At 44.7% G+C, this 20,079-nt stretch overlaps 1 protein-coding gene across 2 annotated transcripts in view; it reads right to left on the reverse strand.

Annotated features, from left to right (window-relative positions):
- NAV2 (neuron navigator 2) overlaps positions 1-20,079 on the reverse strand; it is a 103,678-nt gene that overhangs the window by 48,092 nt on the left and 35,507 nt on the right. For both annotated transcript variants that reach the window (XM_089664948.1, XM_089664946.1), the window contains 5 exons: positions 18,575-18,735; positions 14,919-15,107; positions 6,183-6,235; positions 1,517-1,540; positions 1,310-1,384 (listed from right to left, as the gene is read on the reverse strand). In XM_089664948.1, the coding sequence (XP_089521074.1) occupies positions 1,310-1,384; positions 1,517-1,540; positions 6,183-6,235; positions 14,919-15,107; positions 18,575-18,735 (502 nt within the window). The remainder of the gene's footprint in view (positions 1-1,309; positions 1,385-1,516; positions 1,541-6,182; positions 6,236-14,918; positions 15,108-18,574; positions 18,736-20,079) is intronic.

Below are 20,079 nucleotides of genomic sequence, written 5' to 3' on the forward strand. Positions count from 1 at the left end.
GGACACTTATAACCCATTCCTGCCTACCGGCACTTATACCCCCTTCCTGCCCAGACCAATTTCCAGCTTTCAGCGCTGTTGCACTTTGAATGACAATTGCACGGTCATACAACATTGTACCCATATGACATTTTTATCTTTTTTTGTGACAGATAAAGCTTTATTTTGGTGGTATTTAATCACCTCAGGGTTTTTTATTTTTTCTTAAACAAACCAAAAACCACTGAAAATTTTGAAAAAAAACAAACTTTTTTCTTATAAACAATAATATGCTCAGTGATAAAAATAATTATAATAATAAACCTTTTCTCTAATCTGTGAATAAAATAAAGTCCCAAGGATAAATCAAAAAATCTTTGATTTATCCTTGGGACTTTATTTTATTCACAGATTAGAGAAAAGGTTTATTATTATAATTATTTTTATCACTGAGCATATTATTGTTTATATTTGTACACCTCTAAGGGTAGGGGTGAAGTGTGCTTATACAGAAATTTGGGATTTATTGTGATTATTCAATATTATTAAAACTTTTTTCTTAGTTTTTGTTATATAATTTTGTAAATAAGTGATTTTTCTCCTTCACTGATGTGCGCTTATGAGGCTGCAGTGATGGGCACTGGTAGGTGGCACTGATAGGCATTGACAGGCATCACTGATAGGCGGCACTGACTGACACTGATAGGTGGCACAGATTGGCATTGATAGGTGGCACTGACTGGCACTGATGGGTGACACTGAAATGCAGCTCAGATGGGCACTGATATGTGGCATTGATGTGAACTGGCAAGTGGCACTGATGAGCACTGGCAGGTGGCACTGCTGGGGCTACACTGATCATCAGTGCCCTGATGATCAGTGTACATGTCCCCTCCGCGGAATGCCGATTACCGGCTCTCCTCTCCTCTGTCAGCGTGACGGCTCGTGGGGAGAGAAATGCAGATAACTGGCATTTCCCTGTTTACATGTGATCAGCTGTGATTGGACACAGCTGATCACATGACCGAGCCGCCATCTTCGGCTCTTTCCATTGATGGGTGATCCGCTGTGTCGAGGGACACAGCGCACCGCCGATCGCCCCACTGCGCACTCCCTGAGCAACGCATGCGCAGTGAGAATGGGAGGACGTCATATGACATCCTCACAGAACGAGAGAGCCAAGTTGCGCCCGTCATTGTACTATATGGCGGGAGGGAGGCGGTTAATATCACTTTAACTGACGCATGCGCACGCTGCCAAATGTGGCCTCTGCGTCAAGGCATTGATGGCCTCCCGTCATGAAGGGGTTAAAGCACATGGATGAACTTACATTGGCGCTAAGCTGGGTTGTCAGAGCGGAAACCTTTTCCTGCGAGGCGTCCAGCTCTCTTCTTAGCTTGCGGATCTGGAAAAAAAAACAAAAAAACAAATTAAAAATAAATAAATAACACGATTACGTAGGACGGCTGCGACATTCTATTACACTTTGCTGCAATGGAAAGGATGGGGGGGAACATAAAATGAACACAGTGCTCACCTCAGACTGGCACTTCTCCTCCGGCTGAAAATAAAAAAAGGGAAAAAAAAAAGAATTAAAATTCAAATTGGGAAACAGCGGTGTGGTCAGAACAGGAAGTGAAAGATAATCTCTCCAACGGGGACACAGACAAAAAAAACCCACATTGCTAGTAGAGGGGGGAGGAGGTTAGAAATTCAAACAACGTTTATTTTTCCTGCTATCCATGTCTGTACAAGACTGAAAGGGGAGGAGCCGGTATACATGTGCAAGACTGAAGGGGAGGAGCCGCTACACCTGTGCAAGACTGAAGGGGAGGAGCCGCTTCACCTGTGCAAGACTGAAGGGGAGGAGCCGGTACACCTGTGTAAGACTAAAGGGGAGGAGCTGGTACACCTGTGCAAGACTGAAGGGGAGGAGTCGGTACAACTGTGTAAGACAGAGGGGGAGGAGCCGGTACACCTGTGGAAGACTGAAGGGGAGGAGCCCGTACACCTGGGCAAGACTGAAGGGGAGGAGCCCGTACACATGGGCAAGACTGAAGGGGAGGAGCCCGTACACATGGGCAAGACTGAAGGGGAGGAGCCCGTACACCTGGGCAAGACTGAAGGGGAGGAGCCCGTACACCTGGGCAAGACTGAAGGGGAGGAGCCCGTACACCTGGGCAAGACTGAAGGGGAGGAGCCCGTACACCTGTGCAAGACTGAAAGGGAGGAGCCCGTACACCTGTGCAAGACTGAAGGGGAGGAGCCAGTACACCTGTACAAGACAGAAGGGGAGGAGGGATGAGACTGTATCCCTCCAGGTTCAGGTTGGGGGATTCCATAGGAGATCTATAGTACAATGATAAGTAAATGTAACAAAGGATGAGAGTTTTCACCTCTTTGATCCTTTATTTTGCTTCTCTTTAGTTTTTTTTTTTAGCTATATTTTGGTTTATAGGAGAATCTACACATCATGTGATATTTTTTTTTGGTCATTTTATTTTGTATTTGAAAAGGCTGCAGAATCTTCACAACCCCCCCAAATCTAGAACATGACCCGAGAGTGGCTTTGGAGCGAGTGGCGGGATCAAGGCACGCGAGGTTACGGGGCGTCTCTCCTAGAAGATGAAGTGATATAATGGAGACATCACCCAGTTTAAACATTTATCTTTTCATCTCCTATAAATAGAAGCGGCGGGTGTGAAGTGCTGGGACTTGTTAGGTTTCCCTTATTTGGGCTGTTTGGTGTTTTTAATAGAACCTCGCCGGATTGGCTCATTTACTGGCAGGGAATTTTCTGGCAAGCCGAGCCCGAGCGACGGAGACATTAAACATTCAGAGTCGCGGGATCTCGAACAATCTTGTTAGAACAAGAGCCGCCGTTGTCTCACATTCCTGTGCAAATGACGAGATGGCTGAGCAACAATAGAAGCGCGGTGGGGGAACGGCGCTGTGTCTGCACAAGGGGGGTCCCAAGTGTCCACTCCCATCCTGACCCGGATAATGTACAGCCCCGCTCATAGGGATACTAAGAATCTACATACACATTTGCAGGAATATTTTAACCACTTCCAATGCAGACGCTTTCACCCCCTCCCAGTCCCGACGCTTTCACCCCCTCCCAGTCCCGACGCTTTCACCCCCTCCCAGTCCCGACGCTTTCACCCCCTCCCAGTCCCGACGCTTTCACCCCCTCCCAGTCCCGACACTTTCACCCCCTTCCAGTCCCGACGCTTTCCCCCCCTTCCAGTCCCGACGCTTTCCCCCCCTTCCAGTCCCGACGCTTTCCCCCCCTTCCAGTCCTGACGCTTTCACCCCCCTTCCAGTCCGGACGCTTTCCCCCCCTTCCAGTCCCGACGCTTTCACCCCCCTTCCAGTCCCGACGCTTTCCCCCCCTTCCAGTCCCGACGCTTTCACCCCCCTTCCAGTCCCGACGCTTTCACCCCCTTCCAGTCCCGACGCTTTCACCCCCTTCCAGTCCCGACGCTTTCCCCCCCTTCCAGTCCCGACATTTTCACCCCCCTTCCAGTCCGGACACTTTCCCCCCCTTCCAGTCCGGACGCTTCCCCCCCCTTCCAGTGCGGACGCTTTCACCCCCTTCCAGTCCAGGCCAATTTTCAGCTTTCAGCGCTATCACACTTTGAATGACAATTGCATGGTCATGCAACACTGTACCCATATGAATTTTTTTGAGACAGATAAAGCTTTAATTTGGTGGTATTTATTCACCGCTGGGATTTTTATTTTTTTTGCTATATAAATGAAAAAACAAGTGTTTTCCTTATAAAATTTTGCAAATAAATAATATTTCATCAATCTTGGCCAAAATTTATTCCGTTATCTTTTTAGTAAAAAAAAAACCCAAATTAGTTTATAACCAAAAATTATAATTTAAAAAAATTTTTTTTACATTTTTATTTTATTTTTTTATATTATGTTTTTTTTTTTTTTTTACACTGTCACTATGGTGACACTGTACTACTTGTGGGGGGTGATAAAGATTTTTTTTTTTTTTTTTTACACTGGTTGCTTTTACACCCATAAATGCTGTAAAAGCAATAATTTCTCTTTCTCTCTGGCTGCATTCCTGCAGCCATTGAGAAATACTGTGTGAGCTGTGATTGGTCACAGCTTGTCACATGGTACAAGGCTGTTGTGAATAGCCTTGTACCATGTGACCTCTGTGATCATTCACAGATTTCACACGTAGTAAGCAATGATGTCAGAAGTGACATCTTGCTCACTACTCTGCATGTGATCACTGATTGGCCGATCGGGACCTTGTACAGAGATCCCGTCCGATGATCGGTGTTCCACTGTGTCTGGAGGACACAGTGGGCACCAGATCGCGGTGCTGCGCACTCCCAGGGAGCGCGCACAAGCAGGGGGCGGGGAGGCCGTTTATAAACATCCACCTGACCCTGCACTGCCACCGTCCGGCCGTTTATATACAACATCCAGACGGGAGGTGGTTAAGAATGAAGGGCCAGTCAGAATGAAAAGGCTTTATAAAAACAAAAAGGTGCAGGAACTCCCTCGTCTTGTCTGTTTTTAATGCTGCAAGCACTGTGGGGGAGATTTACTAAAGGCAAATAGACTGGGCACTTTGCAAGAGCAGTTGCTCCAGAGCTTAGTAAATGAGCAAAAGCTCTCCTTTTTTCCATCATCCAATCATGTGCAAGCAAAATCGCACTTTTTTTTCCTTGCACATTACGATTTGTTTTGCAAAGTGCACAGTCTATTTGCCTTTAGGCAAGGTTCACACCTATGCGGTTTGCATTGGGTCTGCAGTGCTTTTTCGCACATGAGTTTTTGATGCACTTTGCGTTTTTTTTTTTTCAATTTGTTTCTGGGCAGATTAAAATGCAAAATGCGTCAAAAACACACTACATGCTTCTCTACAGCATTTCCATTGAAGTCTATAGAACCAAAAACGCAGCATTTTGCGTTGAAAAAAAGTCCCTGACCTGTTCCAAAAAACGCACCGGGTGAAAACGCGGAGAAGTGAACCTGTCCCATAGGAAATCATGTTAAATGGACTGCTGTGCGTTTCTGCGAAACGCAGCGAAAAATGCATAGGTGTGAACCAGGGGAGGACTGACAACTCATGGGGCCCCCGGGCAATAGGGGATCATGGGGCCCCTGTGTCCTTGACCACACCCAAAAAAAAAAGCCTATAAAAAGGTACCAGGGGCATTTCATGGGGCCCCCTACCGACCCTGGGCCCTCAGGCAGTGCCCAAGTGCTCTAATGGTCAGTCCGCCCCTGGTGTGAACCTAGCCTCTCCCTAATCTCTCCCTATGTCCAGGGGGGATGAAGGGTACCCTGAAGGCTGGGGCAGCTCTCCTGGTCCTATCTCGTTTCCTTTTCAGCGATTACAATACAGACAATGTTTCACTAAGGCCGGGCCATACATGGGTCTAAAATCGACCGATTTTTCGTCCAGAAATTGGACCTAAGAATAATCTGTTGATTTTCGCTCTGTTAGTGGGGTCAATGGCACTGGCCGATTATCGCTCTGTTAGTGGGGTCAATGGCACCGACCGATTATCGCTCTGTTAGTGGGGTCAATGGCACCGACCGATTATCGCTCTGTTAGTGGGGTCAATGGCACTGGCCGATTTTCGCTCTGTTAGTGGGGTCAATGGCACTGGCTGATTTTCGTGGTTCCTCCCCTTTTCAGTGATCGGCCATGTTGGAAAATTAGTGAAAAACAACGGATTTTCGACTCAATGATGGTCAAATCGTACGATCGTTTTTCCGAAAAGAATATGCGCCATGAGCCGTGACCTGGAAGGAACAGAAGTATTGCCTGTTATATGGGATGAACTTTATGACTCGGTTGGCCGATTTTCGAAATCAATGAGGGCGCCGTCAGACTACCGAGCGAACGCCGTTTCCAATTTTCGGACGAAAAATCGTTCGGAGTTTGAACCATGTATGGCCTGCATAACTCCAGCGTGAAAAAGATCTGAATAATCCGAGCATCAGAGGCAAGGTATAAAAATTCGAGCACCTTAGAAGAGCAGGCAATATCCATAGCGACTGCGCCAATCCTTTCATCCATCTTTGTACCTGCACCGGGGTGACATGGCGGCTGGAATTCGACTCCCAACATCAAAACATTCGCTTCATTCTCCCACCTTTTACAAATCAGCCGTTACTCACTGAAAGGCGCACCTATGGCGATCCATCGAACTTACCGTAGAGTAGACGGACGACGTGCTGGACACCAGAGAGAGGGAGGAGCCATGAACTGCAGAATGAAAGAGAGGAGATACGGGTCAGAGAGCGTCAGGTGACTGCTTTGCGTCAACATCAGATTTACATCTTTGTAAGTTTTTCCTTCACAAGATCCCACTAAAGAGATTTACTAAACCTGGAGAGTGCAAAATTTGGTGCAGCTGTGCGTGGGAGCCAATCAGCTTCCAGGTTTTAATGTCAAAGCGTAAAGTGTTACTAAACCCATAACAGTACAATCAGTCTGTAGATGCAGTAAAGCATGCTGGCAGGGGCGGACTGACAACTCATGGGGCCCCCAGGCAATAGGGGACCATGGGGCCCCCAGGCAATAGGGGACCATGGGGCCCCCAGGCAATAGGGGACCATGGGGTCTCTGTGTCCTAGCCCAAACTCAAACCACACCCAAAAAAGCCTATGAAAAAGGTACCAGGGGCAGTGCCCGAGTTCCCAAATGGTCAGTCCGCCACTGCATGCTTGTTATACTCACTGTGGAACCTAAGAGGTTAATCCTCTGCATTGTGTAAAAAGGATGTTTGATCCTGTCTTCTCTGATTCTCCCCTTCTTCTACTGTCCCAAATCTATTTGCTGATGGAACAGAGCCTTAGGGGCAAACCGCACATGCTCAGTTTGGTGTGAATTGCTAGAAATTTTTTTTTGGTCTTGGGAGAGTGCATGTGATCAGCACAGGGCCAACCAGTGCTGTCCAGACAAAGGATCAGGGGTTCTGCATCTTCCTAGAGCAGAATGAAAACTCCTTTTTTATATTTAAAAAAAAAAAAACAAATCAAAAGAATATTTTTAACCACCTCACGCCTGCCATATAGTGTAATGACGGGTGCAAGGTGGTTCTTTCGCTCTGGGAGGACGTCATATGACGTCGTCCCACACTAACTGGGCTCCGGGGGGCACGCAGCGTGGCGATCGGTGGCCTGGGCAGGAAGCGGGTACCAGGCTAGTGGTTAAAAAAAAATATTTTGAAAAATATATATATATTTTAAATATATTCAGATTTTTTTTAACATATAAAAAAGTCATTTTAACATATATTTTTACATATTTATTCGTAAACGCATTCCAAAAATGTAGATTTGTATTGTTAAAGACATAAAGTATGTTTGAAAATGTATTTTTCTAAATATTTTTCACATATTTTGTAATAAAAACGTATTTCAACAGGTAGTATATATGTAATTCAATATATATTGAATATGGACAAAATTGTAGCATTTCAAATATATTTTTCTTCCAGGTGGGCAATTACTGGCATTGTCCATGGAAAGTCTGGCGGACTTCCCTTTATTTCTCTGACCAGGACCATACCTCTGCTACGGGCTCGTCCGCCTTTCATAGCTCCAGTTGGGTGTCTTTGGGGAGTAGGTGTCTTTACAAACGGACGGTTATATTTGGGGGAAAATAAGATGACACTTTGCAGTTGTTTGTTGTGGCCTACAGGAGTCTCTGCTGATAAACAGACGCTGTGTCAGCCAGGACAGTGAACCGGACCGGCAGGTTCCTGTGTGTGTTTGTGTGTCTAGGGGTGACGTAAATAGCCGACTAATTCCAGCACTTCAACCTGAGAGATGACAAGTCACCTTCCTTCTCCTAGGTAAACAACACCTGCCACAGTCAGCTGTGCGAATCACCATTTTTACTACAATGGACGGCTGACTCTGGAAGGTAAAGGAAAACTAGTAAAATATATGTGTGTAATATATATATATATATATTTGGGAACTCTCTGGATTCGGCTCGGGGTTTCTGCCTATGTATACTAGAGAACTCTCCAGATTCAGCCCGGGGATTCTGGCTATGTATAGTACAGAACTCTCTAGATTCAGCCCGGGGATTCTGCCTATGTATACTAGAGAACTCTCCAGATTCGGCCCGGGGATTCTGGCTATGTATAGTACAGAACTCTCTAGATTCGGCCTGGGGATCTGGCTATGTATAGTAGAGAACTCTCCAGATTCGGCCCGGGGATCTGGCTATGTATAGTAGAGAACTTTCCAGATTCGTCCTGGGGATTCTGGCTATGTATAGTAGAGAACTCTCTAGATTCGGCCCGGGGATCTGGCTATGTATAGTAGAGAACTCTCCAGATTCGGCCTGGGGATTCTGGCTATGTATAGTTGGGAACTCTCCAGATTCGGCCTGGGATTCCAGCTATATACAGTTAGATACTCTCCAGATTTGGCCAGGTATTCTGGTTATGTATAGTTAGGGTTTATCTGGATTTGGACTTGGGATTCCACTTATGTATAGCTAGGATTTCTCCAGATTTCTACCAGGTATTCCAGCTGTGTATAATTAGGGTTTCTCTGGATTTGGCCCAGGGATTCCAGCTATGTATAGTTAGGGTCTCTCTGGATTTGGCCCGGGGATTCCAGCTATGTACAGTTAGGAACTCTCCAGATTTGGCCCAGGCATTCTATCTGTATAGTTAGGGTTTCTCTGGATTTGGACCAGGGATTCCAGATATGTAGATTTGGAATGCTCCAGGTTTGCACTGGGATTCCAGCTGCGTCAAGCTATTTCTCCAGATTTGGATTTGGGATTCCAGCTATGCATAGCTAGGAACTCTCCAGATTTGGCCCAGGCATTCTGGCTGTATAGTTAGGGTTTCTCTAGATTTGGACCAGGGATTCCAGATATGTATATTTGTCACGCTCCAGGTTTGCCCTGGGATTGCAGTTATGTCAAGCTATTATTTCTCCAGATTTGGACTAGAGATTCTGGCTACGTATAGCTAGGAACTCTCCAGATTTATACCAGGTATTCCAGCTATGTATAGGTAGGGTTTGTTTGGATTTGGCCCAGGGATTCCAGGTATGTATAATAGAGAACTCTCCAGATTTGGCCCAGGGATTCCAGCTATGCACAGTTAGGAACTCTCCAAATTTGGCCCAGGTATTCTGGCAATGTATATTTTGGGTTTCTCTAGATTTGGGTCAGGGTTCCAGTTATGTACAGTTGGGAACTCTCCAGGTTTGGCCGGGGATTCTAGTTATGTCTTGCTATTATTTCTCCAGATTTGGACTAGGGTTTCCAGCTTTGTACAGCTAAAATTTGTCAGAATTTGGCCCGGGGATTCCAGCTATGTATAGTTGGGAACTCTTCAGGTTTGGCCGGGAAATCCGGCTATGTATAGCTAACATTTCTTCGAATTTGGCCCGGGGAACTCTTCAGGTTTGGTCAGGGATTCCAGTTATTTCTAGTTAGTGTTCCTCCAGGTTTGGACTAGGGATTCCAGCTATGTATAGTTGGGAACTCTCCAGATTTCACCCAGCGATTCCAACTATGTATAGTTGAGAACTCTCTAGATTTGGCCCAGGGCTTCCAGTTAGGTATAGTTGAAAACGCTCTAGCTTTGGCCAGGGATTCCAATTATGTATAGTTGAGAACGCTCTAGATGTAGCCAGAGATTCCATTTATGTATAACTAATATTTCTCTGCTTTTGGCCCAGGGATTCCAGTTATATATAGCTGGAAACTCTCTAGATTTGGCCATGGATTCCAGCTTTGTATACCTAGTGTTTCTCCAGCTATGGGATTCCAGCTACGCATAGTTGGGAATTCTCCAGATGTAGCCCAGGTATTCCGAGTATGTATAATTAGGATTTCACTGGATTTGGCCCAGGGATTCTGGCTGTGTATAGGTGGGAACTCTCTGGATTTGGTCAATGGATTCCAGCTATGTATAGTTGGGAACGCTCTGGGTTTGACCAAGGGATTATGGCTAATCATTTGCTACATCATTCCCATCCACTTGCCTTCCAAATGGCTGACTGGAGTTGTGACGTCAGTGCCATTAATCCAGTCACATGAAGTGGAAAGCCAGCAATAGAGAGGGAAGTTCCAGGTGGAGGTGTGGCCTGTGCTCTCTCCTTCTCCAGCACCTCCCTCTCTATAAAAAGTCAATTACAGCTGGAAAATGTACATATTCCATTCTAATCGTGTGCAAGCAGTAACACATGCATTGTTCTACGTCTTGTAAATTGTGAGGCCAAAAGGCACCGAGGGATACGAAGAGAGAAGAATGCATATAGTACAAGGTGCAGGGTTCAAGTCATCCTCACAGTACAGCCCTCCTGTAAAGAATCTGGTCTTCCCTTTAAATTCTCTGTATCACTGATATATTCTATGTGGAGCCCCCCCCCCCTCTTTGTGCCTTGATGCTACTCAAAGTTATGCGCACCAGGGATATAATATACTATCTACTTGCAGATCTTAATACTGACAGCTCTGTCTGTAACTGAAGAAGGGAGATTTGAGATACCCAATCCCTTTTAATAACGGACAACTATTCGAAGGACAGAGGGAGAAGATGGACTGGAATAGTGTTTTTGCCTGAGGCTGGTAATGTTGCAGGAAGTCTGAAGGATTATTGTGCACAAAGTAAAAAAAAAACAAACCAAAAAAACAAACAAAAAAAACAGCCTAGCAGCGAATTAGATAAAGAAGTAGTTGAATTCAGGTACAAACCTACAGTTGTGTTCAAAATAATAGCAGTGTGTTGAAAAAAGTGAATAAAGCTGAAAATCCTTCTAATGGCTTTTATTTCCATCCACACAAATGCATTGGGAACACGACACATTCTATTCCAAATCACAACATGAAGAAAAATACATCAAATTTGTGTTGTTCCTCTAAAAAAATGGAAGAAAAGTGAATATTAGACGGTTCAAAAAAAATCGCAGTGTTTGTATTCTTCTTTACAAACTCAAACATTCACTATATAAACTGAGAAATGTTTGAAGATTTTGCTTTCCTTTGAATGACTTCAGGAATATTTGGTTGTAATCGCACTGTTTCTGAGAACTGCTGTACATCTGTGTTGCATGGAGTCACCCAACTTCTGGCCCCTGTGATCAGGTATTCCAGCCCAGGATGATTGGACCACATTCCACAGTTCTTCTCTATTTCTTGGTTTTGCCTCAGAAACGGCATTTTTGATGTCACCCCACAAGTTTTCTATTGGATGAAGATCCGGGGATTGGGCTGGCCACTCCATAACGTCCATCTTGTTGGTCTGGAACCAAGATGTTGCACGTTTACTGGTGTGTTTGGGGTCGTTGTCTTGTTGGAACACCCATTTCAAGGGCATTTCCTCTTCAGCATAAGGCAGCATGACCTCTTCAAGTATTCTGATGGATTCAAACTGATCCATGATCCCTGGTATGCGATAAATAGGCCCAACACCGTAGTATGAGAAACATCCCCATATCATGATGCTTGCACCACCATGCTTCACGGTCTTCACAATGTACTGTGGCTTGAATTCAGTGTTTGGGGGTCGTCTGACAAACTGTCTCCGCCCACTAGACCCAAAAAGAACAATCTTACTGTCATTAGTCCACAAAATGTTGCGCCATTTCTCTTTAGGCCAGTCAATGTGCTCTTTGGCAGATTGTAACCTCTTCAGCACACGTCTTTTTTCCACCAGTGGGACTTTGCGGGGGCTTCTTGCAGATAGCTTGGCTTCACATCGGCATCTTCTAATTGTAACAGTCCTCACAGGGAGCGTCACACCTTCTTTCATCTTCCTGGAGCTGATTGTTGGCTGAGTCCGCGCCATTTTGGCTATTCTTCTATCCATTCCAATGGTAGTTTTTCGCTTCCTTCTACGTCTTTCAGGTTTTGGTTGCCATTTTAAAACATTTGCGATCACTTTAGCTGAGCAGCCAATCATTTTCTGCACTTCTTTATATGTTTTCCCTCTCCAATCAACTTTTTAATCAAGGTACGCTGTTCTTCTGAACAATATCTGGAACGACCCATTTTCCTCAGAATTTCAGAGAGAAATGCACTGTAACCAGCATGTCCAACATTTGCTGCCTTCCTTCCTTAAATAAGGGCAATAATTGCCACCTGTTTTTCAAAGAATGAATGACCTCACTAATAGAACTCCACACTGCTATTATTTTGAACACGCCCCTTTCAATGAGTGATTCAATGACACAGAATCAGCAGCATGCATGTCATAACTGTTGGGTCTGTTGGATTTCTATGACTCTACTACACCTGCTAGGAAATTATCTGCCATGTAGAAATATCATTTCCACCAAAAACAGTGATTGATCCGGTTAGTGATGTCTGACTGCTATTATTTTGAACACAACTGTACGTCTGGGTGAACTATGAGTAAGCATGACTCCCAGAGCCGTGGATAAGGGGGTATTACCAGTCCTCCTGTATGGGGCCCAGGCCAGCAGGAGGGCCCAGGCAGCTGGGTGAATCAGATGTGGGCAGGGAGGGTGATGGGGATGGCGGGTGGGGCAATTACTGGAACCAATCCCCTGTATGGCTCTGCCTGCAGCAGCTGAAAGCCGGCTTCTTCTCCTCTCCCTCCCGCTGGCTTTCAGCTGCTGCAGAGACAGCCATACAGGGAAATGGTTCCAGTAATTTCCCCCACCGCTGCACCCTTCACCCTATCTGTGCACCATATGTTTCACCCTGCCACTTTCCCCTGTGTGCCCCCCTTACCCCCACAGTGCTACCGACTTCTCTCCTCTCCGTCCCACCAGCAGCTGCAAGCACATAATAAGATCCTTCAGGATGGAGAGTGGAGGAAGGGTGCGGTAAATAAGTCAAATTTACCAGCCCCTTCCTTTCCAGAATGAACACAGTGAGTAATTGGTACCGATCAGTGACTGTGTTCATTCATAAATAAAGCATTGTAAACTGTTTTTCTTGGGGTGGAGGGCCCTGTCAAGTTGGCTGTATGGGGCCCCGTGGTTTCTAACAGCAGCCCTGATGACTCCTACCGCTCCAGCTCCTAGGGTCTGAAACATGTTCGGGTAACAGAGCTAGACAGACTGATAGTGCAGAGCCCCCCACTCCCATCCTGCTGTACTGAGGACTATGGTACCATAATATCAGGAGAGTTTTTATACTGTTGTACTAACAGAAATTACAGATATGTTAATCAATCAGAGAGATTTACTAAAACCAGAGAGTGCAAAATCTGGTACAGCTGTGCCTGGTAGCCAATCAGCTTCTAACTCTAGCTTTTTGAATTAGGCTTTGGCAATAAAACCTGGAAGCTGATTGGTTTCTATGAAGAGCTGCACCAGATTTTGCACCATGCAGTTTTAGTAAATCAACCCTAATATGTAGCTGGACTCCAGCTTCATGGTAGAAGCTGCCGTGCTCTTCGCCTAAGTCAGAACACGTTCAGTATTTGCCGCCTGGAAATCATCAAAAAAGTTGTCACCTAGGGATTCCCAAGTTGGAAGTCAGCCTGCATCAAACGTTTTTCACACGGGCATTTTGCTTCACGGCAGGTTCCGATCACCTCTCCCTGATATACAGCATGGCTGAGGTTTCTCACAAGTCCAACTATAGACACTCATAGGAAGATGACCGCCGTAGAATAGAACTCTGCCTGAAGATGAAACTTCATTTTCGTCTGAAGACCATATCCATGGTAGAAGCTGCCATGCTCTTCGCCCGAGACAGAACACGTTCAGTATATGCTGTCCGAAAGTCATCAAAAACGTTGTTACCCAGGGATTCCCAGGTTGGAAGTCAGTTTCCATCAAACGTTTTTCACACAAGTCTAACTATAGACACTCACAGGTAGATGACCGCCGTAGAACAGAACTCTGCCTGAAGATGAAGCTTCATCTTTCATCTGAAGACAATATCCATGGTAGAAGCTACCATGCTCTTGGCCTGAGTCAGAACACGTTCAGTATATGCTGTCTGAAAGTCATCAAAAACATTATCACCTAGGGATTTCCAGGTTGGAAGTCGGCTTCCATCACACGTTTTTCACAGGGGCATTTTGCTTCACAGCATGTTCCGTTCACCTCTACCTGATATACAGCATGGCTGAGGTTTCCCACAAGTCTAACTATAGACGCTCACAGGAAGATGACCGCCGTAGAACAGAACTCTGCCTGAAGATGAAGCTTCATCTTTCATCTGAAAACAATATCTCGGGGAAAAGGATCTCTGAGAAGATCGGTATTTGCCTCCTAGCACTAAGCAAGGATAGACAGCTGGGTCTTCGCATCGAGATGGTGCTGACGGCATTGGTTCAAGTGGAGTAAAAACAGGAGGAAATGATACACAGACTGGCAAATCAGCTCCGGAGATGTTAAAGTAGATACCAGTTATTGTAATAATCCTCTAAAAAAAAGGTAACTGATGGCTGCAGAAAAGGAATTTACTCATGAAACCAGAACGGTTCTTTCTCTACCTTCCTCTGAAGTAGATATAGAACAACATAGACACAATGCAAAGTTTGTTACGTGCAAAGAGATATAAGTAGCTCTTGCTAGAACAGTGGTTCTCAACCTGTGGGTCGCGACCCCTTTGGGGGTCGAACGACCCTTTCACAGGGGTCACCTAAGACCATCGGAAAACACATATTTCCGATGTATAAAGAGCAGCTACTGTGTAGAAAGCAGGTGCTGTGTTGAAAGCAGCTACTGTGTTAAAAGCAGCTACTGTGTTGAAAGCAGCAGTATTGGAGGTAAAATGACACTTCATGAATTATAATTACTGGGTAAATAAATTTATGGTTGGGGGTCACCACATCATGAGGAACTGTATTAAAGGGTCGCGGCATTAGAAAGGTTGAGAACCACTGTGCAAGAAAGAGAGAAAAGCGAAGAACCGAGGACCAAGCCGATTACAGCACTTTCTCAATTCGGAGACAGGAAGGGTCTCTTGTCCGCCACACACTTACCTTCTTCAAACCCATCTCGGAAAGATCCGGAGCGGCTCATGGTTCGGGTCTTCTCATCCAATGACATGGAGCTGTTTCGGAAGCGGGTCTCGCCGTAGTGGTCACTTGAGCCATCGGCGTTGGACAGGCTGTGAGTTCGAAGCATTGCCGAGTTTGACAAACTCATCTGCGATGAAGCTGTTGGGCTCGCTGGAGGTAGAAAACACATAAAAAAAATAGTAAAATACAAGGGACCTATATCCTGCGCTGAGGACCAACGTCTAGTGTTTTAAATTTATTTATTTATTCGATTTATTTCAGGTACTTATATAGCACCGTCAATTTACGCAGAGCTTTACATATATATTGTACATTCACATCAGTCCCCGCCCCCGAGGAGCGTACAATCTAAGGTCCCTAACTCCCATCATACATACACATACTAGGGACAATTTAAACAGGAACCAATTAACCTACCAGCATGTCTTTGGAGTGTGGGAGGAAACCGGAGTACCCGGAGGAAAGCCACACAGGCACAGGGAGAACATGCAAACTCCAGGCAGGTGGTGCCGTGGTTGGGATTCGAACCAACAACCCGAGTACTGCAAGGCTTAAAATTAATTTTCCGTGGATATACCCAAAGAAATGCAGTGAAAAATTCCAAGATTTGTGAATATTCCCAATAATGGCTGCTGTTCCTACATAAGGAGCTGACTCTCCTAAGTATGTAAGTGTTGGTAGGTGAGCGCTGCCTCATTGCATAGTCATAGACATAATACACACCAACATAAATGTATACATTATCACTATTAATAGTCCATAAAACGTGTGGAAAAGGTGCAGCCTCCTAATTGGTTCTTAATTAAAGCACATCCTGAGCTCCTCGCCAGTGGTTCCATTTACTCACCGACTTCAACGGACTCCTAAAACGAAGTAAGAGTCTACTGAGCTTAATTAGAAGGTTTCCGGTTCTGCTGGGACTTGTAGTTCTCCTCAGTATGGAGGCAAGCACAGTGGCTAAATGGTTAGCACTTCCCGCCTGGTAGTACTAGGGTCGCTGGTTCGAATCCCAACCCCGGCACCACCTGCCTGGAGTTTGCATGTTCTCCCTGTGACTGTGTGGGTTTCCTCCCACACTCCAAAGACATGCTGGTAGGTGAACTGGCTCCTGTCTAAATTGTCCCTAGTATGTGTATGTATGAATGTGAGTTAGGGACCTTAGATTGTACGCCCCTTGAGGGTTAGGGACTGATGTGAATGTACAATATATATGGAAAGCGCGGAGTAAAGTGACGGCGCTATATAAGTACCTGAGGTAAATAAAAAAATTAATAAGTATGTTCTTCACATAAAGGGATATCAGGGATAACAGGATATGGATACTCATGTATAAGGAGTTAAGGAAGGAAGTCACATAGTGCGATTCCTCCCATGCCCGCCTCCAGGACTTCTCCAGGGTGTCACCCATCCTCTGGAACTCCCTGCCCCAACCCATCAGATTATGACCTACTCTCCTCTCCTTTAGGCGCACCCTGAAAACCCATCTCTTCAGGGAAGCCTACCCCACCCCCTGCTAATTCCCGATCTCCTCCACTCTTCCTACCACTCCATCCCCCACAGCTATCTCCTCCTGTGCCACCATCCCCTCCCTCCTAGATTGTAAGCTCCAAGGAGCAGGGCCCTCGATCCCCTCATGTTTTGCATTGTATTGGTATTGTTCTGTCACATGTTCTGTCCCCCTTTGTAATGTACAGCGCTGAGCCAACTATTGGCGCTTTATAAATACTGTATAATAATAATTAATTTTAAAAAAGCATTTCGCCCCTCCCATTGGGTGTCTTCAGAGGTTGAAGACGCCCAGTGGGAGGGGTGAACCGCGTCAGTGGCGAGCCGTGGTGACATCATATCCGGCCGGTGGAGCGCCCGTCGGTGTGTTACTTCTGGTCCAGCATTTTATGCTTGGAATAATTTATTTGCTGTGAGAGTATACTATTCGATTTTTTTATTAATACAGGCGTACCTCGGTTTACGAATTTAATGCGTTCTGCGGGACTTTTCGTATTGAGAAAAATTTGTAAACCGAAACGCGGTTTCCCATAGGAATGCACTGAAAACCAATTAATCCGTTCCGGAGGTCAGAAAAATATAAAAAAAAGTCTTATCTGTTCAAAACTCTTTATAAAGTGCACTTTAAAGGCATAAATACTGTACAGGGACATGATTCAAAATTAATTTGTAAATGCATTGAAAACCAATTAATCCGTTCGTATTGCCAAACAAATTCATAAATGCACTGAAAATCAATTAATCCATTCCGAAGGTCCGAAAAAAGTAAAAAAAAAATGTATCTGTGCAAAACTCTTTATAAAGTGCACTTTAAAGACATAAATACTGTACAGGGACATTAAAAAAAAAAAAATTGTAAATGTATTGAAAACCAATTAATCCGTTCGTATTGCCAAAAAAAATTTGTAAATGCATTGAAAATCAATTAATCCGTTCCGGAGGTCATAAAAAGTCAAAAAATGTCTATCTGTTCAAAACTCTTTATAAAGTGCACTTTAAAGGCATAAATACTGTACGGGGACACGATTAAAAAAAATTGTAAATGCATTGAAAACCAATTAATCCGTTCGTATTGCCAAAAAAAATCGTAAACCGAGCCATTATTTTCAATGGATTTTCATTCGTAAACCAAAAATTATGTTAACCGAGGCGTTCGTAAACCGAGGTACGCCTGTATATGGAATCACACTACGTGGCTACCTTCCTTTGCTCTTTATACATGAGTATCCATATCCTTTGACCATGGAAATGGAATATACTGTTACGTGCAGGGACTGACCATTTGGAAACTCGGGCACTGCCCGAGTGCCCGGGGTCAGTAGGGGGCCCCATGAGATGCCCCTGGTACCTTTTTCATAGGCTTTTTTGAGTTTGGGCAAGGACACAGGGTACCCATGATCCCCTATTGCCCGGGGGCCCCATGAGTTGTCAGTCCACCCCTGGTTACGTGAAGAACATATCTTTACCGAGGAGAACTCCAAGCCCCAGAAGAACCAGAAACCTTCTAATTAAGCGCAATAGACACTTTGTTTTAAGAATTTAACAGTTTCTTCATGAAAAAAATGACTGACCTTCCATTGAGTTAGTATTCTTTAGTGTTTTATACCGAAGCCCCGCAGAGATATGTCAAAGCACACCATGAGAGCTGGTCATTCTTTCACTCTAGTACAGGGGCCTCTAAACTTGCTAAGCAAAGGACCAGTTTACTGTCCTTCAAGCTTTGGGCAGGCCCCACTGTGGTCAGTTGGAGCAAGCAATGCCCCGTCATTGGTTTTAATGGGAGAAATAGTGCCCCTTGTTGGTATCAGTGGGAGGAATAGTGCAACATTAACTGTGAGTGAGAGGAATGGTGTCCCATCATTGGTTTCAGTTGGAGGAGTAGTGCTCCAAGGGCCAGACAAAGGAAAGCAAGGGGCCACATCCAGTCCCAAGGCTGTAGTTTGGAGAACAATGCTCTAGTACAGTGAATGTAGCTAACAAGACTGTGTAAGTTAGGAAAGAAAGCAACCACCCCAGTGTCAACATTATCTCAGGGGCGGGGTTTATTCCAGTTGGACATCAGTCATCTATTATTATGGTTACTGTAGACCAGAGGTGTCAATGTCACTTACCAAGCTGAGAGAAATTAAATCTAGTTCCACATGGAGACGTAATGCTGGAGCCAGGTGAAAATGGAGAGCTACTGGCCGTGTCTTGTAGCCCTCCTGCCGAATGAGAACGCAGCCATTCCTTGGTGTCATCCTGACTTCGGAGCTGAGAGGACGGTGCATACCTGGGTGAAGCCAGGACAATGGGTTCATAATATTTCATCAACAACCATAAGACATCATCAACAACCATGCACAAACCTTCAAATGTGGATAACTCCAACCAAACAGTCATTAAAACTTAAAACAGAACACTGAAATGTGCCTCAAACTTTCCAAGACTAAAGATTTATAGACGACAAGGTTCAACAACCATACTGGTCAATGAACCCAAACTTCTTGGAATTGTTCCTATTTCAGACATACAAAGACGCCTGGATCTGGTCATTCAGAGTGGGCCCTTGTTTAGGGTGGCAACTGGTTTTTTTAAGGATACAATTTTACCCAGAACTAAAATTTTGATGAGATTTTTTAGTCATCTGAAATCTGGCATAATCCTTATTTTCTATGTAGGGGAGATGAGAAGAACTCAAAGTGCCATAACAGAAATAAGGAAAATTGCCGTGAAATCGTTCTTTTTCCAGCCTCCATAAACATGTCCAATGTATACAGAGCTCTGTGGCCACAAAATGAAGATTTCATGGGGCGGCCCAGTTAAAGTGGCCTTTGCACATGACATAAATTTGGCCAGGTGTACAGAGGATTAACCTCAAAGGAAATAGGAAGGTTTTCAGCTGAAGAGGACAGGACCTGACTATCCAAAAATAACCAGTAGATACAATTCCAACAACACTGACCACAAGTGAAGTTAGTATTGTTTGCTACAGGAAAAATAAAGTTTCTCTACGACGATCTCTGAAAAAATTGTCAACTAGCAAATTCTTTTGAAAGCCCCCCCAAAAATTATGCAACAAAATGGAGAAAATTCAGTTTTTTTCCGAAATAACTGGCTACTGGTCCAAATTTGCTGGATTGGACAATTACAAAATTTGTTGATGCTCAATTTTGGAGAAGCGGTCTTAGAAATGACAATGCCATTTGGGTTTGTCATGGCCTTGGTGGTAATACAATGAGATTCTGGTTTCCATCACAGATCAATATTTTGGAAAAAAAAAGTAGAATGGTCTGAAGAATGTAAAACTGGCCTGTAAATGTCTGGGGTACCTGTTTGTAACCACAGCCGAACCAATCACTGATCATCTTACGTCGATCGGTATCTTAAAGCCTCAGTTCATCAAAAACAAGTGTATTTCAGTACCATCTATTGGTCTGCATTATTAACTAGCTTTTGGGAACTCCAGCTGGGAAATCTCCCTAACGCAGTTTTCAGCCGTGGCCCTGCTAGCCTTAGAGGTTTCTGCATCACTTTCCACCTTTTTGTTATGTTCTCAAGTACAATAGGAACCCAGGATGAAATATGGGAGACCCTCATAATGGTCATGGCAGAAATGCAGATACAGGAACTGACG

Source organism: Staurois parvus, unplaced genomic scaffold, assembly GCF_062004578.1.
Source record: "Staurois parvus isolate SC_StPar_1 unplaced genomic scaffold, SC_StPar_1.0 ptg002112l, whole genome shotgun sequence".
Taxonomy (NCBI): Eukaryota; Metazoa; Chordata; class Amphibia; order Anura; family Ranidae; genus Staurois; species Staurois parvus.